General features: G+C 38.5%; 3 protein-coding genes across 3 annotated transcripts in view; 2 read left to right on the top strand and 1 right to left on the bottom strand.

The window, feature by feature from the left end:
* Window positions 1–499: 499 nt before the first annotated feature.
* LOC137287280 (biogenesis of lysosome-related organelles complex 1 subunit 3-like) lies at window positions 500–6,942 on the bottom strand. The gene is made up of 6 exons (XM_067819515.1): window positions 6,656–6,942; window positions 5,425–5,533; window positions 4,515–4,614; window positions 4,014–4,033; window positions 2,475–2,596; window positions 500–2,070 (listed from the first exon to the last, which is right to left on the bottom strand). The coding sequence occupies exons 1-6, from the start codon at window positions 6,722–6,724 to the stop codon at window positions 1,954–1,956; spliced, it is 537 nt and encodes a 178-aa protein (XP_067675616.1). The 5' UTR covers window positions 6,725–6,942; the 3' UTR covers window positions 500–1,953.
* Window positions 6,943–6,990: 48 nt separating this feature from the next.
* LOC137287347 (smad nuclear-interacting protein 1-like) lies at window positions 6,991–13,173 on the top strand. The gene is made up of 2 exons (XM_067819601.1): window positions 6,991–7,162; window positions 8,306–13,173. The coding sequence occupies exons 1-2, from the start codon at window positions 7,067–7,069 to the stop codon at window positions 9,116–9,118; spliced, it is 909 nt and encodes a 302-aa protein (XP_067675702.1). The 5' UTR covers window positions 6,991–7,066; the 3' UTR covers window positions 9,119–13,173.
* A 2,552-nt stretch (window positions 13,174–15,725) lies between these two features.
* Window positions 15,726–19,533, top strand: part of LOC137287100 (EF-hand calcium-binding domain-containing protein 6-like) — a 37,020-nt gene continuing 33,212 nt past the window's right edge. Inside the window, exons 1-2 of the mRNA XM_067819235.1 lie at window positions 15,726–15,791; window positions 18,903–19,033. Of these exons, the coding sequence (XP_067675336.1) occupies window positions 18,904–19,033 (130 nt within the window). The 5' untranslated portion in view covers window positions 15,726–15,791; window position 18,903. The remainder of the gene's footprint in view (window positions 15,792–18,902; window positions 19,034–19,533) is intronic.

Below are 19,533 nucleotides of genomic sequence, written 5' to 3'. Positions count from 1 at the left end.
GAGTATGTACAGAATGTACAGGCTATGTAATCGATTCAAGGCAACCAGATCAGAACCAGCTTGATCTGCATGTATGACTTAAATCCGAGCCTGAAGCATTGCATGGCTTGCTGATGAGCTTACAAGTGTATAGAACTGCATCCTCTGAGAGATCAGGCAGATGTCTCAGGTTGTCATGAATTCCAATGGTAAAAGTGTTGTGTCCTTGACCTTTGTAACCCTTGACCTTTAGTCATTTCTTAAAAGCTAAATGAACCCTGATAATCAACAGTCTGACACCATTTTTGAATGACATGAAAGAGTGAATGGGTATGTATGGTTTTACAGCGCTTTCAGCAATATTCCAGAAATAACACAGCTGGGGACACCAGAAATGGGAAGGGTTCACACATTATACCCTTGTGGGGAATCAAACAAAGGTAATCACCATGACAAGCAGACGCTTTAACCACTAGACAACATGAGCAGTTCTAAATATACAAATATCATTGAACACAACTCTCTTTTGATTGGTTTATGTCACACAATTATGGTACATCCACATTGCATAATCTATTTACACAAACACATTATTCAAACTGTGCTAATTCTTTAACCGACAAAATAGTTCTTAATCCACACAGGCTTTATAAACAAATCAATACTCATTTTGTTGATAACAATAAAATAAATAAGATTATACCATTAAATTAACAAATCATACACTCATGGGATAATGAAAAATATGTCATTTCTCAATAAATGCAAACATTGCTATGTTTTATCAGCAGAAATCTGGTCTATTAATTCCCTGGACAAATTTGTTTTCCAATAATTGATGAATTAAGTTAATAAATACGTAAGTTCAAAAGGCAATCAGTTTAAACCAAAGTATTGACTGCACCACATGAATGAGCTGGCTTTGCAGGTAAATTGTCTGCAATGAATAATGTGAAGGCCACATCTGATTTTACACAGAACCATAAGTTTTTTAAAGGAATGTTTTACACAAGGCCAATTTTACCCTACCTACATATTGCTGTATATTGCTGCACAATTGGCTGTATGGAAGAAAGGGAAGACTTCATTGACTCTTTAACTTCAGCTGATGTCTGGGAGGGATAATGGTAAGGCTTTACTGACGGATGGAAGTGAAGGTTACTTGAGGAGATGGTGATGCTATGACAACAGTTCTATGTTGTTGTCAGGCAACAGAATACAGCAGTCTAAGTAAACTTAGTCTCAGTGTATTTCGTTATACTGCACCACCGAGTCTAACAAAACCTAGTAGGAGGTCGTGCCAAGTAACTTTTGACCGACCAATGACCAATCAAACGCGAGACGGTTAACTAGATTTAACCAATCAGACAACGGCTACTATTTAGGGATCAGAGGGACTTTCAAAATATTCACGTCACTGACACAGATCTCTCCACAAACAAAAATCCGCATATAACACAGTTATTTGACCTGCAGTATATGGGCTTTGGGGTTTCTGTTGACATGGTTACCATTAGATAATATTTCCGCAAGATAACATCCTTGAATATTGCCAAAAACACTATTTTCAGCGACTGTTTACTCACCATTGTCATGGTTGTACGTACGCCGTGTGCATCACCTGGAAGCAAGCGTACGCTAAATAGCATTCGGAATTGTTTGGTTACAAACCTTTTCGAGATAAAAAGTTCAAAAGGTATGTGTGAATGTGCACTTTCGCAATTTGGTACACTGTGTTCTGATTGGTCAATCTCAAAGGTTACCTGACGCGACCTCCCATAAGGTTTTGTTAGAGTGGAGTGCAACGAAAAGTACTGAGGATAAGTTTACTTAAACTGCAGAATACAGGAGTTGGTTTTGCTGTGACGACAGTTCTATCTTGATGTCAAGCAATGGGTTACTGGAGGAGATAGTGTTGCCATGACAACAGTAAAAATGTTGATGCCAGGCATCAGATTAAAGGAGATGGTGTTGCTATGACGACAGTTCTATGTTGATGTCAGGTAAAAGGTTACAGGAGGAGATAATGTTGATCTTGTCTTCCAAGCGGAACAGGTCGTTGGTCATCAGCCTCATGTTGTGAGACACATCCTGCAAAGACACACACACCACCATACACATAGCTATATAAGCATGACTATTATAGATTTTCTCGTATTACACCAAGTATGATCCTTTATCTAGGAACAAATCATAATTATGTTTCTCTTACCTTATGACAAATGCTGGAGTGATTGATCCAAATAATTGGTCGACTAATCTTGCTTGTGTCAAAATTATCAATAGGTTCAAAAGTCTAAATAGTATTAATAGACCTTACAACAGAGTTACACCTTTATAGCAATTTTCCAAAAATATCACTGTGAGGAAACAAGAAATAGGCATTACACATTGTACCAATGTGGGGAATCAACCCAGGCTTTCGACGTGACAAGTGAACACTTTAACCACTAGGCTAACCCTAAGGAAGGGGAAAACTGGTTGACCCGCCTCACCTGTATAGCAACATGTGACTTGAGCAGCTGCTGTGTGGTATTGTTGATGTGCTTGGCGGCGGACATGTAGGCGTGGCTCCCCAGGCTTACCAGGTGACTGTGGAACTGAACGTTTCTCTCCCCTGAAAACACCATAGGACTGAGTGAGTGAGAGTGAGCGAGTGAGAGAGAATAAGTGAGTGAGTGAAGGAGAGAAGTGAGTCTAATGAGTGTGGTTTAATGCCTTTAGCAATAATCCAGCAGCATACTGGCACAGAACACCAGAAATGGGCTTCATACATTGTACCCATATGAAGAATCAAACCCTTGTCTTTGGTGTGACGAGTGGACACTTCAACCACTAGGCTAGCTAGTTTTATTTGGGCTGAACAATACTATATCAGTATTCCAGCTATATCAGGACATGTCAGCTGTACTTGGGAGGGGAGGCTGAAGTAATGTAGGTACAGATGTTTACCCCTTTTGATGAAAATCACTGTACTGATGAACCCATAACCACTGGTTTTCAAGTGTGGCAAAGGGACATAACTCTGCACTTTTAGCAACGTTGAAGCAATATTATGGCAGGGGAAAGCAGACATTTGTGTCAGTGAGTGAGTGAGTGAGTTTAGTTTTATGTCGCACTCAGCAATATTCCAGCTATATGGCGGAGGTCTGTAAATAATCGAGTCTGGACCAAACAATTCAGTGATCAACAACAGCATCGATCTGCGCAATTGGGAACCAATGACATGTGCCAACCAAGTCAGCAAGCCTGACCACCCGATCCCGTTAGTCACTTCTTACGACAAGCATAGTCGCCTTTTATGGCAAGCATGGATTGCTGAAGGCCTATTCTACCCTGGGACCTTCACGGGTAAAATTTGCATCACGCATTGTACCCATATGGGAAATCGATCTCAGGTTTCGGTGTGAAGAGCAAAAACACTTTAACCACTGTGCTACCACACTGCTCATACTCCTGATTCTTATGCTAGCTGTATTTACAAACAGACCATGTTAGTCAGAACCCTGATATTCCTGCAATATCCGAACATTAGCTAGCTGTAACTGATCTTGTTTACAGTGTAAATTCTTTAACTGTTAATTCATTAATCCAGCTCTTCACTAATTACACTTGGTTCTGCTTCATTAATCTGGAGGTACATCAAAAAGGTTCAGATCCCCTTTCCTTTTGATTATCGCTGATCTTCAATCAGTAAACTTAAATGGTTATTGATAAGCAAAATGACACCTCTTAGTTGAATATGTCATTAGTTATGTCTACAAACTGTAATGAAGTCATTTGATACATGTACATGTATACGTTTTTATGTTCTTGTCTCAGTGTGTCAAAGGGAAGTAACTCTACTGTAGTGGTGTGCATGATGGCTCATTTCAGTAGTCCATACGTTTCACTATTTGAATGTTTTTGATGAAAAAGGGAATTGTTTGGATCAAGACAGCCAGACTGTATATGCTTTAATATATTCAGATGCTGGTGAACAACACAATGAAAGGCTACTCAAAGGATACACCACTTTCTGACATTCAACTTACTGAGCTTTCTGTGCAGCAGCCTGAAACAACAAAATACTCACATCAGATAAATGTTATGTACCTCTGGGCCCTCTGGGCTGTCATAACTCTAAGATCTTGTCACTTTTCTCATAGCCTTCGTACTTCCTATGCTACAGTATAGTAAGTATGAATGCTACGAAAAAAATTATGAGTTTTTAGGCTTATGAGAGCTTTGTGAAAAAGGGACCAGGTCCATATTTGTAAGAAGAATATTTGGGGTTTAGTTTTCTCGGTAGTTGGCAACTTCCTCACCATTTAAGTTGAGTTTAGCCAGGGCAGACTGATGGCTGATAGATCAGTGTGACACATTGAGCACAGAGACCACCGAATACAGTGACTGATATTATCTTTGTCAGTTTGTTGTTTAATGCTACACTCGGCAATATTACAACTATATGATGGCGGCCTGTAAATAACTGTCTGGACCTGGTCTACTGTCAAGGAAGTGAGCTGCTCCTGAAGCAAGTCCATGTATCTTACGTGTCATATTTTGGTTTGCTTGTCACCATACGGGTTGTGGTGAGAATCGGCAGCTGAGTTGGGTCACTCCCTTGGATGTCCTCTCCTCGATTTCTGTCAACTGACAAGTGAAATCTCTTTGATAGTCTGGCTAACAGTTCTCCTGATCTTGCAGATCCTCATAACAACACATCTGTTGCTATGACTACCACTACCCTAATAAGATACATATACTTAGCAAGAGTTATTTGAGTAAATAATTAATTTTGGACCTGGTAGACAAATCTCAATAAATAAGAACAACAATCAAATGCACACACACAGAAAACAACTGACCATCCGATCTTCATTTGTGTTGAATCTTGTGACAAGTAGTAGGTGTTGTGGATCACCATTTTGACTTCACACAAGACAGCCGTTGTTATTTTAAGTAATTTCAACTTCAGAGAGATAAATTCTGAACAGGAATAGATAACAATACAGAATACTGTATACTTTTCAAATCAAGCGATCTTTAAAAGCAAGCAAGTTTACTTTTGGTTAGGAATAGGGTAAGGTTTAGGGTTAAGGTTAGGCTTAGGGTTAAGGTAAGGCTTAGGGTTAAGGTTAAGGTTAAGGTAAGGTTTTGGGTTAGCATTAGGGTTAGAATGACATGACACTAAACAATATTGCTGGTAGGTATCCGGTATTCTGTAGGTGTACCCAGGAATACTGTATGTAAAACACGAATAGAACAATTGGCCTGAATCAGGTTTGGGACTACCAAGTCTGCATTCTATGCATTGCTGGCCCAAATGTACAGCTATACAGCTAGCTTGTGTGATGATGTCACAAATGACATAACACGTGTGATGAACAAGAAGGATAATCTTGTATGCTCTCCACAGTGAAAAGAAGTGCCATCTTTCAAGGCAGATAACTCCCAACTCACCTTTCAGGGCAGGTAACTCTTGGTCTCCCTGTAGACTAGTGTCCACCTCCTCCTCGGACTCTGATGCTTCACCCGATATAACTGTTCCCTGAGGAATGACATCTGGCATCTGAAAATAACCATCAGTAGGGTACAAGGAGCAACAGATTTAAAAACACTGTCAAGACTCTGATTTGAAGTTAGTCACATCCAATGGACCATATCTTGAAACATCGTCATGTGTAATTATAATACATTTCAAACCAGATATTCCAAAACTATAATGTAATCTTATATATAATCTTATCAAGCAAAATACAAACCAGTTTCATGCATTCAAGGAACAGACAATGCTCTACATATTACACCATGCCAGGATATATTTGCATGTACCAGTTATAGCTGAGTTCAAAATACCAATCTGCCTGACCGTCTGCGATGGGATTATTTTCAACACAGACTGCTAGATTCTCAAATTCATCAGCCCATCTGTTTGGTCAAAATTTACACATGTATACGAAGATGGCAGGATGATACATCATTATTGCTTCACTTGTAGAAATAAACGATGATTTCCAAATGAATGATAAACTATGTCACTTGTCAGACCTTAATTATTTGCAAGCAGGTAAGTTTTGGTTGGGGTTGGCAAGTTTTACAGCTAACCAGACCACATGTGGTCTGGCTGAAATTTTTTTTATAGATAGTGAGTGAGTGAGTTTAGTTCTATGCCACACTCAGCAATATTCCAGCAACATAGTGGAAGTCAGTAAACAGTCGGGTGTTCACAAGACAATCTTGTGATCAGCAGCACGTGCATGGATCTGCGCAGCTGGGAATGATGAAATGTGGCAACCAGGTCAGCAAGTCTGTCCACCTGATCCTGTTAGTAGCCTCTTACAACGAGCCTAGTCGCCTTTTGTGGCAAGCATCTATCCCGATCTTCACGGGTCGCATATATAGATAGGTATGGGAACATTTGCCTAGATCAAAACAGCGGGAGTTTGACGTTCACTTGAGAATCGGTTTGTCAAAAACGATGTTCAACACATTTCAGGACTGAAGTTTACACATATTCATTACAAATGAATCTGATAATAACTGATGTCTCAAAAATATAAACATCATTAAACGTCACAGATATTTTCACTTCATGGAAGACCATCTGTCAACAACCTGTCAACTTCTCAGCTACCAGGTATCAAATGAACAGTGCTTGGACAGATTACAGTTGTTATGCATATTAAAGTACCATCTCTTCATCATCAGACTCAGATGCCTCTCCCTGGACGACTGTCTTATAATGTCCCCTCTCCATCATGCGCTCCTATCTGCTCTGATGCCCCGCCTCTTACACTGAGTTGCGTCCCTTCAACTGATTCCTAATTCGTTTTAGGTACTACATAAATAATGGGCACTTGTGATAATGCATATTATATTTTCACTCATATATGTAGGTGCGCAAATTCTTCTTGCTGGCATCTATTCTAATCAATATTGACAGTGCTGGCGAAATATTCCATGTTAAAAATCGGATTTGTGTGAATCATATTTCGTTTGCCTCAATTTTTTCACTAATAGGTGGCGTGTGACTGTCACATCCGGTTTCCAAAAGAGTGCTTTAGAAAATTACGATATTTAAACGTTTGTTGTGTCTGTAGTCATGTCTGATAGTTCATCTGAAGACGAAAGAGTTGAGTTTGAACGAAGGAAAAGAAAGAAACAAAGATCAAGATCACATAGTCCACGCTATAACCGAGTAAGGCAATCAATTATGTCTTTGACGTTTGTTTACTTATGAAACAGTGTTGAAACTGAAAATGTCATTTGAGTATCAGTGTCTCACTGCACTGAATTAAAATGCCGAAATGTTTCATTAATATCAATTAGGGAATTGATGAGTCCAGATATACTTGCTGGGTTGGATTCAAAAGTTCAATTTGAGAATAATTATTGTTTTGCCGAAGACCTGGCAACATCTATTTAGACTTATCTCATGCGTGAACATGGTGAACATGATAAAAAGATTATATCATATGTATCCTTCTTGGTGAGAGTTCCACCCGTACCCTCCACCCCAGTCAGAAGCCAAAATTACAAATTGACACGCATACCACACTCTAAATATACATTAAATGGACTAGAACAAGTATAAAAAAAAACAAAAACAATAAACTTATTTCAGTGATGAAATATTACACCGAGGAAGGTGCAGATTGTCTATGTGAAAAGAGAGGGGTAGAGATGGAACTCTTTTCTCTATTTCCTCATTGTTAAAAGTTAATGGGTAAAGCTTACCCAAGTCTTACCCCAGCATTGATGGTTTCCGGGAAACATCTTACCCTAGTATTGATGCCTAAAAATACATGTTTTATTCTAGAAACCCTAACCCTGAACGTAATCCTTAATCATAAACTCAACACCAAACCCAAACCCCTCAAGAAATTTTTAGCCCCCCCAACCCACCACCCCACCACACACACACGCACACGCACACGCACACTTGTTAGGCTGAAGACATGCGTTTCATTACCCACATGGGTACAATGTGTGAAGCCCATTTCTGGTGTATCTTGCTGTGTTATTACTGGAATATTACTGAAAAGAGAGTAAATCCTAAGTCATTGCTCATTCTTTCGTTATCAGTACACCTCAGGAATAACTCATCATACTTATAAAATTAATCCTTTATTGGTTATGTTTTGAAAGTGACCTCCTGTTTCAATTGATCCACTTTGTAATCCATAAGAAATTGTATTTGCAAAAGGATGTTTACATATGTTTACTCAAATGTATCATGCTGTCTGTAAATAATACAAACTCTTTACCTTTTCACTCAGTATCACAAGTTGAACGTGTTGTTGAATGTAGTTGTTTATGTGTTAATTTCTTTCTGTTTTAGGGTAGGCATAAAAAACACAAAAAGCACAAGCATCATAGTGACAGTGATGAAGATGACAGGCGAGATGCAAGACGCGACCGTGACCACAAAAGACACCGACCTGATAAATACGACCCACATAAGAAAATCAAACAGGAGCCAGATGATGACTTAAGAACTCAGAGACGAGAGCGTGAACGGAATGACGATCGCAGACGAAAAGCAAGGAGACAACGAGAAAGAGAAAATGATGACAGTGGTCAGTTTCAGTTTGGACAAGGCCGCAATCTTGGCCCAGCGCAACCTGTGAAGGTGGAGCCCAAAGAAAAAGAGAAACCCAACTTTGAAGTGTCTGGAAAGTTGGCGGAAGACACAAACACATACAGAGGTGTGGTAATTAAGTATAATGAACCACCTGAAGCTAGGAAGCCTAGAAGAAAATGGAGATTGTACCCGTTTAAAGGCGACCAAGCCCTTCCCATGTTACATCTTCACAGACAAAGTGCTTTCCTTCTGGGCAGAGATAGACGAGTGGCGGATATACCCGTTGATCACCCCTCATGTTCTAAACAACACGCAGCTCTTCAGTTCCGACTTGTAGAAGGTCGGCGTGACAATGGAGCCTTGTGCAGACAAGTGAAGCCATATGTGATAGATCTGGGGTCTGCCAATGGCACCTTTGTTAACAATAAACAAATAGAGGCCCAAAGATACGTAGAACTATTGGAGAAGGATGTGCTTAAATTTGGTTTCAGCACAAGGGAGTATGTTCTCCTCCATGAGAAAGCAGATACCTCCGAGATACATGATGAGGATGAGGAGGACAGTTCGTAAAAAACATGTCAGCTGTGCTTAAAATTAATTATTCAAGTCCAGCAGCCCTGTCATTCACCATCATCATGATCATGGTTCCTAGATTTTGGATACCCCTGACCTCAAGGACCACTGGCCTTCTTAACTTTGTGTCATGATGGCAAGGTTATCTAGCATTCTCTCATTTCATTGGTATCAATGTGTATAGTGTATATGGTTATAATGTCCCATGGGATCAGTTAGTTTGTACAAATTTATGTTCACAGAGATCATGTATGGTTGCAGTTTACATTTGCCAGGTTGAGAAAGTGGTGAAATACACGTCCCTTTGGTAACAGAATACCTAATCATCCTGAACACTTTTTGTTTTTAAAAAAATTATTAGTGTTACCATGGTTACTCAGGCTTTTACACAACCCATTAATGTGTGTCCAGTATGCACATATGTAGAGAATGGATGCAGAAAACTTAGAATACTGTGTCTGGAGAGATGTACAAAAATAAATATCAAGAGTGTACATACAACACAACAAGAGTAGTCATCTCATGATCTGTGTCTGTTCTTTCACCCTTCAGGCATGACCACTGTCCACATGATCACTGTTTCTTTCCAGGCTCTGAAGTCATTATCTGAACGTGCAGTACGCAACAGCATTTCAATCCTTCACTCGACATCCTGATTACGAAAATGAGTGACCCCTTCTCATGTAGTCACTTGAATGTGTGACAGGGAAACTGTCTCACATAAACGTTCTCTACTGATTACCCACACAGACCCTTAGAAATCATTGTTGGTGTTCTCTAGAACCGCGCTTTTGTAAGAAACCCTGGTTACTGCTAATACATGATTAATGAAATATGTTGACAGAACGTGTTCATCTAGTGTTAACTGTACAAACTCAGTGTTCATGTTTACACAGAAACCTGTGTTTTTCACATAATAAACAAAACATTTTGTGTAAATGTTTTTGCCTCCATAGATTCTGATCTATTTAACTTTAAAAAGTACCTTAAAACAGCAACATATAAATTAAACCAATAAATTTTGAAATGATTCAGGATTGTAATGCAAAAGATTTGGACTACCGGTACATATTTATGATTTTATTTTAGCATGCGCTTTACAAAACCTACTGAAAACACCGAGACTCAAGCAGTGATTTCAACTTTCTTGTATGACATAAAATATTGTAATGGACAGTGCTCAACACTAAAAGTCCTTCAGTTCAAGAGTAGTTAAAAAATGAAAACCGGTGTGGGAAAATGATCTGATTTGGGGACTTTTTTTAGAATGTGTGCTAGAAATGGGTCTGTTGTGCTGAGAAATTGTTTCAGTAACCAGAGTAACTGTAACACTTGGCAAATAAACTTGGTGCATTTTGTTAATGAAAATATACCTCTGAATGATTTTGTCATTCATTCCCCATGTTTTTATGCACTGTATATATCCATCAGGCATATTTTTGTCATCATTTAGTTGTCATTTTTGTCATTGCTTTTGTCATACGTTTATTCATATGTATGTAACTATGGGTCCTGTCCAGTGAAGATTCATTGATACTATTCATATAGTAACTATTAGAAAACCTGCAAAGAGGTTAATGTATGTTTTGATTAACTTTTTGATAAAGAACTTGAAGTTAAAATCAAATCTCTTCTTACCTGTCTTTCTGACCAGAAATTGGGGGGAAGTGAAATAGCTTTTGGAGCTGTTTTGAACATTTGTTGTATCATATCAACACCTGAAGTTGATGTTGCCACAGTGGTGATTTCTTAGTTTTCAACTGATCTGAAAATTTGTGTTTGACAGTTGTAACCATGGTTACTGAGCAATTTTGAGTATTTTACTTATGCTGCAACTCAATGAAAATGCACGATGTACTTCACAATCGATATCACACATCAAATGAGATTCAAACCTGAATATCGGTCTAGATGTGTTTATTATATAAATACCCTGAACAATGTAATATATCTTTTGTAACCCTGTTGCCAAATATAAGAGAGAAATAAATGAATGTTTTCAAAGTGTCTGGAGAAGAGGCTAAAAAATGTAATTAAGAAGTTTTCCTCTCATGATACCTTTTTAAAGGAAACAGTATCAGTTGACAGTCCTAGAGCTGCTCAATAAAGCGATATTAGAAGTAGGCACCTGTGTTAAAGTACAGAAGTTGCAATTGTCTTTGTGGTATGATTGCTTAAATCTGCAGAGAAAAGTACTAATCCCTCATTTGTTAATCTTTACAAAGATGGCGTTGCTCAAGAGGCAGCTGGATGAGATGTTAATTGTGGGGAGTATTTTGGATCAAATATATGAAAGGATTATATTGTAAAGCTTGCTTAGAAAACATTTTTAGCCTTCATAAGGATTACAGTGACAATTTGGTAAAGTTAGTTGTCATGCACATTCAGCTAGAAAATGGCTCCTGCAACCTGTCAGAGAGAGGAAACTTAATGTGGTCAAGATGAGTATCCTGCTCACAGTGTGGATGTGCTCATAACACAGTTTTGTCAGGTCTAAGTGTTCACCAGTTTCAATATCGCTGAAAAAAGCATTAAATGACAATCATGATATGGCAGGAATATTGTCTGATGACGTTTTTATTTAGCCATAGATTCAGTTGTGAAATGTCTGACCATGGTATTTTTGTGTTATTGGTACATATGCTTCTTTCATTGGTCATGTACATGTCCTTCAGTTCCAGGTAGATGTAGCTTTACTCATGCCCAAGTCAACGGCAACAACAACTCTCACATGTATCTGTCATGGATGAACATCATTTCCAACTAATGTGAAGATACAGGTTAGAAATTGTTTTCAGTAACCCAGGCTTGTAACACTACTAACAGGCACCTAATACGATCGGTTGGTAAGGCTTGCTGACTTGGTTTACAGACATCTTATCCCAATTGCATTGATATTTTCAAACTCGATTGTTTTCAGACTGCCTACATCTAGCTAGAATATTCTTGAGTGAGCTAATCCAAGTGAGACTACTGTTGTTTAACGCTATATGAGTCTGGACCTAACAACCCAGTGATCATCAACATTAGCATCAATCTAAGCAACTGGAATATGATGACATGTGTTAACCAAGTTGGCGAGCCAGACCACCTGATCCTCTTATGATAAGCATGGGTTGCTGAAGATCAGTACTCGGACAAAAGGAAAACAACCCCAGGACATCACTTGTCAGAGATGAGTAGACTGGGGAAAGATGGTGGTCAGATGCTGTTAGTAGTAGTAGTGTTACTTCATGATATGGACCATTTGCTCATACTTTCAGTCACAAGTTAACCTCATCCAAATTGTTGCTATTTTTATACCTTCGTCGTGGTGAGTTCTGAGGACTTGACTTTAGACAGTTTTTTGTCTCTCGCTCTTGTCTAATGTTTCAAGTAGATGCTGCACAACTGACCACAGTGAAAACTGGAGTAGCCTAAATGTTAAGGTGTTTGCTCATCATACTGAAGACCTGTGTTGGATTCCCACATGGGTACACTGTGTGAAGCCAATATTTTGTTGTGCTCTGTAGGATATTGCTGCGATATTGTTAAAGGTGATGTAGAAGCCATGCTGACTGATTTGTCGCTGAAGTTAGGTGCATTAGGGATAGGAGGCTAGCATAGTGGTTAAAGTGTTTGCTCATTACACCAAAGACCCAGGTTTGATTCCCCATATGGGTACAATGTGTGAAACCCATTTCATGTGTCCAAGGCCATGATGTTGCTGGAATATTGCTAAAAGTGGCATAAAAATAAGCTCACTCACTCATTAAAATGCATTAAGTTTGTAAAGGATATGTTTCTCAAGGATTTTTTTGTGTATTTAATTATGAAACTGGGTAGCCATTGTTATTGTCAAAAGTGTTGGGAAAATATACATCCAATCCTCAGTGCAGCTTGGTCCAAATGGGCTACATAAGTGTATGTGATGTTATGCTGTTGGAAGTTTGTGATTTATTCATGAAGTTCATTTTCATATGACTTAATCTAAATAGTATTTATATTTGGTAAATATCGTGACAGTTGTGAGTGTGCAGCATTGTATCTGATGAAATAAAGCAAGAGATGCTATTATTTGGTGTCTGTCTTCATCTTTGATGGTTGTTGACCATTGAGGGTAAACAAGTATTGCAAGAGCGATATAGTTTAGTGCAGCATACTATTGCAACAGTGATATTCTATTTTGACACTTGAATTGTCTCATTTGAAGTCATTTCCTAAATGAATGTATAGTTTACATGACATACAAACAAGCTGAAGTAGTTATAGTCCAGATCAAGTTTGTACCAGGTGTGGATATATAACTCAAAATCAAAATGTATAAATCTGGTACTTCCTGCATTTTGCGCGACACATTTGTCAACAGAAGTCAATAACTAAACTATCGATACTCACACTTATGAATCGATAGTTTTTCATACCATAGATTCATTGCTATCGGTGACTAAACAATTGCAATCCGTTGATAGTTTGATGCATTGTTACAGTCCTACAACATATACATATTGGCAGCCTCTTTCTTGACATGACAGGCACTGGGGCACAAAAAGATGTTAATGACACCTTTTGCAAAAAAAACCCCAGCGTTTTCATGAGAGCAATCATTCTGTTTCTACGTTTGTCAGGGGAGGTGAGGTGGCCAAGTGGTCAAAGTGTCTGCTCATTATATTGAAGACCCAGGTTCGATTCCCCATGGGTACAATATTTTTGGTGGCAGCATTATTGTTATGCTCAACACAAACATTTGACCTTCACTGAATATTGGTCAGGGCATAAAGATGACTCCTAAATGTCCTAAGTCCTAAAATGTTTGGCATTAACTCGGTTAAGTTGGATAATAGATATTCTTTGCAGTCACACAACCATCTGCACTCAATTGTAAAAAAAATTAGCATACCAGAAATATATGATGTGCATTTAGCCACGTTATATGTCATGCAGGTTGGGCTGATGAGAGATCCAGCATTGTCGAGAAATGGTCCTTTGTGGTTTGTTTGAACTGTCAGTGTAGCAAGATATACATTCCCTGTTCTTTGTGGAGTGTGATAGATGAGCTATCTAAGGTGCCAGGCTGTTGGTCCAGCAATCTTGGTACACAACCCTGTGCACTGAAAAGAACCCATGAATCTGTTGGTATATGACCAGATGGTAGCTACATGAATATGTGCAAACACCCAGTTGCGGTACAGCAACGTACAGTGAACTTGGACAAAGTGCTGTGACTGTGTGTCAGAGTCCACCCAGCTGTGAATGGGTACCTGGTATGGATGGGAAAGCCACAATAAACTCAGTGGCTGCAAGAGTTGTATGATCCCTAGGGAGTTGAGATTGTATCATCAATTTGACATCCATTGATTAATGGAAAAGCAAAGTGCCTTTGAGCAGCTAAGCTGTATAATGCTGCCATCCAAATATTAGCACATTAATAAACAGGCCAGTGGAGGTCTGGAGTAGAACTGGTCTGCAGAAACCCATGCTTGTAAGAGCTTTCTCAGCAGTAAAACAGGGACATCACAACTTGCTGCCAATCAGAGAGGTAGATAGCTATTTTTCAGTGTTAGAGCATCCATGCTTGATGAGGCCAAGGGTTGATGTGGATGAAGTGAGAGCAGCACAACAAACATAACATCCACCCACTTTTTCCTAAAATGTTTTGGATTGAATTATTTCTATCCCACGTTTTGAACATCATATTCAAACATAAATGAAGTTTGGGTTTTTGAAGTGTACAGTTGCTTTTCAGAAATTCTGTCCCCTGTTTGAGCTGTTTAAGTCTATTCCAGATTTGTACCCATTATGAACTAAAGGACGGCTAAATATTTCATGTGTGTCTTTGTGCACTTTGATTTTCCTATAGTAGTGAACATCTAAGAACTGCATCTCTTTGAAATATCTTCCCAGGCTTATTAGGTTATTTCACAGGCAGCAATGTCAATTGCAGAAGATGTTGACTGAACATAATCAAGTCTGGACCAGTGATTGGTGTGAAAATTTCATTGTCATTGGGATACAATGATATACAATGTACACCGAGTCTGACAATCTGATACAATCTGTTGACTGAAGCTACAAACAAGCATACATTGCTCACTGACCTGGAATACTGCTGTAATGCTTCCAAAACCTTGTATTTACTGTAAATGTCTACGTACCTGTTCTTACTGCGACCAGGGACTGTTCCTAGGTGTCTGACTTTGTGTAGAACTCTGAAATATAGTTTTATTAAAAATGAAAAAAAAATTGAATACCTAATGTATGTAATTTATAATATTCATATTGAAGTAAATAAACAGATCCATGATGCAAGTAAAAAAATGAAAGAAAAATGTACTTTAATTAGACTTCTTTCTGTTATTTATTACACTAAAAATTTTCTTTTGTATTAAGAATAAAGACGTGAAAACGTAATAACTGATGCCTCCACATTTTTCGTCTATTCCCTTGGCTAGATCGGGGGCCACTCAGGCGCGGTTTGCAAATGCAACAGTCAACAGGTTTTACAGAGTGACTTCCCTTACGTAAAAGGTGGCGCTCGTGTCCATTGACAACAGAGTTGGCGGCACATGGCAACGCACTGACTGCGTGCACCTTGGCTTATGATAACGGTGTTGGTAACGGTCAAAAATAATTTCATGGAACCGTGTTGGATTTACTGAAAGGAACCATAGCGCAAACAGCGTTTGATCAGGTAACTTCCCTGTGTCATTACGCTGAAAGTTTGAAGAAGTCGGTGATTAAAACCTCGAAGTTGACTCTATTTTAACATAACACTGACAACCCGGAGTTGAGTCGCTTTTGATTATCTGAACGTGACACTTACAGTTTATACACTTTCGTTGTCAACTGACCTCGGTAACAATGTAATGGCTACTGTGTATTATGCCTACGTTCGGAAAATAACCTAAATGTATTTTTGTCATCATCATCATCATCATCATCATCATCATCATCATCATCATCGTCATCATCATCACCACCACCACCACCACCACCACCAAAAACACATCAACTTCCCATCTGTTGTTTTGTACACATAAATAAATGCTGACAACATTCCAAACACACAGAGTTCTAATTTTCAAGTATCTGGATGATTGTCATATGAAACCACATCGTGCGTGAAGTGTAAAATAACAGTCACTAACTCTAATGTGATGTGCATCCCATGACATCATCCCATATAAAACATATTTGGTTTATATATTTTGTAGCTGATATTGAAATCAATGAGTAACTCAGTGCTGCATGGCCAGCTATAAAATTGATTATTAATTGCCATTATTTAATAATCAGTCATTTATCATATCCAGTGAATGCTAAATTTTTTATGATCCTTGAAAAAATCCATGATAATACACCTCCAATATTTTAGAGGAGATTACAAAATGGAAGTTTGGTGCAGAAGATTAGTTAGGCACTAAACATTTATTATCTGTCTGGAGTCGACCTTGAAGTATGCATCCACATTAAAAATGAAGTGTCCTTGGGATCATCTCAAGAAACTCTGATATTTGTAACATTTGAAAGTAGGACAAAGGAAGTTATTTATTTTCAGGCTCCATTAAGAAATGCTGTTTATCATGAATCCAGGATTTCAAGCTTACGACATAAATTTTAAAAATAAATAAATAATCCTTTTTTCATGTGTATAAAACTAGGAAGTTTGTTAATAAGATTAAAGTTTGGAGCACCTTTAAAATACATCACCACAACTTCTTGTGTAGTCGGTCTTTTGTCGTAGGTCATGTGTCTCTATGATGAGATTATGAGAATTTGTTGGACATGAGCCCACTACCTTTGGATCATAATCATGACAGCTAGCTACATCCACACTATTACTTTATGTGCAAATTTATCCAGTCATTCTTGCAACATTTTGGAAATGAACACTGAATTGGTCACAGAAAATGAGACAGGTCACAGTAGACATTGTGGCGCATTAAACCATTTCATGATGTATTTTAGACGTTTCTGTGTATCTTCGCAAGTAGAATACACTGACTGAAGAGGCATGAAAATGGCAAACATGTCCAGTGTAATGTGTTCTTACTGCTTCCAAAAATATAATATACTAATAATTAAACTCCATTTCTCTGCAATGGTGCACATTACTGAATTAATAAGAATATACATGCATTCGTTCCTATTAATGTTTCATTCAGTCCAGAAAGTTAAGTTGAAATTGAAATGTAATATATATTTGAAATAAAAGTCCTATCATAAACTGGCACTTGCCATAAAACATGCTGCTGGTGTCCATGTTCAGGACACAAACTCCCTACATCACTTGGCTTACTCAGTGACAAGAACACTGAAGGGAGCTTTAGGCACACTCAGCAACAGTCTGACTTCAAAGAGTATTGTTTTTGTTAACAAAGGTTCACAAATTATGTCTTTAGGTATTGTGATGTAATTTGAAAGTTTGTGATGCTGTATTGTAAAGGCAGGCCTAAAGTTCTTATGTTCTTAATGAAAGAGTTTTATAATCACATTCATATCAATAACATTTAGGCTACTTTGATCCTTTGCTATGGCTGTTACACTGGACAGAAACTAATCACTTGCCTCACCATTTCCGTTTGTTTACAGAGTGAATCATCAACGAATAAGCAAACACAATGCAAAACAAATGCTCTAGGGAATACAAAATTAACAGTACAGTAAGCAAATGTATCATACCTTGGTGTATGAAATATGATGCTCATGCAAAACATTATTGCCATAGAATTCAGAACAGATCATGATGATATAACAGTGTTCATGAATGGTGTTTCAAAGTAACAGGTCATTGGGTCCTGTACGTTTCAGAGGTCTGTATGACCCACTGATAACTCACAAGACCCATAGAATAAAATTACACACATTTCAAAACATTTCTTATATCATTGAAATTGTTAAGGACTATAATATCAAACATAAGACTTAAAAACAGAACACAAGTATCACATGCCACACGTAACCACTCAAGACAAAGGCATTCTGATATATTCAGTCAGACATTGTGGCTGGCAGGTTGGTGACTTCTGTCTGACCATAGGAGAATCTGCCGGATTTGTCACAGGGTCAGTTGCTATTCATGAAAACTGATATAATTGCTGTTAGTATTGCCTCTGTAACAGCAGTCGGTGCCAAAGATTTTGGCAGTATTTTCAGTCGGTGCCAAAGATTTTGGCAGTATTTTCAGGAGAGAGTAGTGTTGTCACATAAATGATGCATATAAGCTGTCCCTATGCCAAGTGAGATCAGTATGGTAACAGAGATGGTCAATACTAATTGTTAGTATACTCAGCTATTATTGAAAGTATAGCTGGTGTGTGTGTGTGAGTGTGTGAGTGTGTGTGTGTGTGTGTGTGTTGCAAGTGTGTTGCAAGTGTGTGTGTGTTGCGAGTGTGTGTGTTGCGAGTGTGTGTGTTGCGAGTGTGTGTTGCGAGTGTGTGTTGCGAGTGTGTGTTGCGAGTGTGTGTGTTTGTGTGTGTGTTGCGAGTGTGTGTGTGTGTTGCGAGTGTGTGTGTTGCGAGTGTGTGTGTGTGTGTTGCGAGAGAGAGAGAGAGTGTGTGTGTGTGTGTGTGTGTGAGTGTGTGTGTGTGTGTGTTTGTGTGTATGTGAAGTGTAATGCTATACATCTGTTGTTAGTATAGGTAGTATATTGCTTTATATCTGTTGCCAGTATAGCTAATGTATTGGTTTATGTCTGTTGCCAGTATAGCTAATGTATTGGTATATCTGTTGTCAATATGGCTAGTATATTGGTTTGTATGTGTTGTGTATGGTGAGTATAATGGTATATATTTCTTGTCAGTATGGCGAGTGTGATGGCGGGCCTCCTCCCGGAGACCCAGGGGGTGCAGTTCACAGCCAGACCAGCACTCAGGACACGAGAGAGTCTGGCAGTGAGGACTCCATCACGCACTGGGCGCCCATCAGCAATAGGTAAGTCTTGATGCAGTGTTTAAAACTCTGAAAATTCCCGGACAGTAGATCTGGTACCTTTAAAAAAATCATAGTCCGGATACAAACTTACCTGTCATTGTAACATAAAAATCAGTTTTCTGAATAGTTTACTGTCTATATTGTAACGTTTTTCTGCGACAAATGTTCCTTATACCTGTCCAATTATAAGTGGCTTAGCATAATTTTCATAAGACCTTAAGCACCTCAAACTGACGACAACAGAACCTGTTGACATAATGAAATATTTATTGTAAGGGGTATGAATATATATCTGCCAGGCCACCGGACAGGCTGCTTTTAAAATTTGACCGTCAGAGATGAAAATAGACTGTTCCAGACAGTCAGCCAGGCAGTAATTTTTAACTCTGCTTTAATGTCAGCCTTGTTACTGTGCTGTGATAAACTGTGTTTGGTGACAATATTTAATAATGATCAGGACAGCGTATCCCTTGATGAAATAGTTTCAACAAATTGCTGGT

Source organism: Haliotis asinina, chromosome 6 (assembly GCF_037392515.1).
Source record: "Haliotis asinina isolate JCU_RB_2024 chromosome 6, JCU_Hal_asi_v2, whole genome shotgun sequence".
NCBI classification, from domain to species: Eukaryota; Metazoa; Mollusca; class Gastropoda; order Lepetellida; family Haliotidae; genus Haliotis; species Haliotis asinina.
The sequence above is the reverse complement of the archived record's forward strand: the minus strand, read 5'-3'. Positions and strand labels throughout refer to the sequence as shown.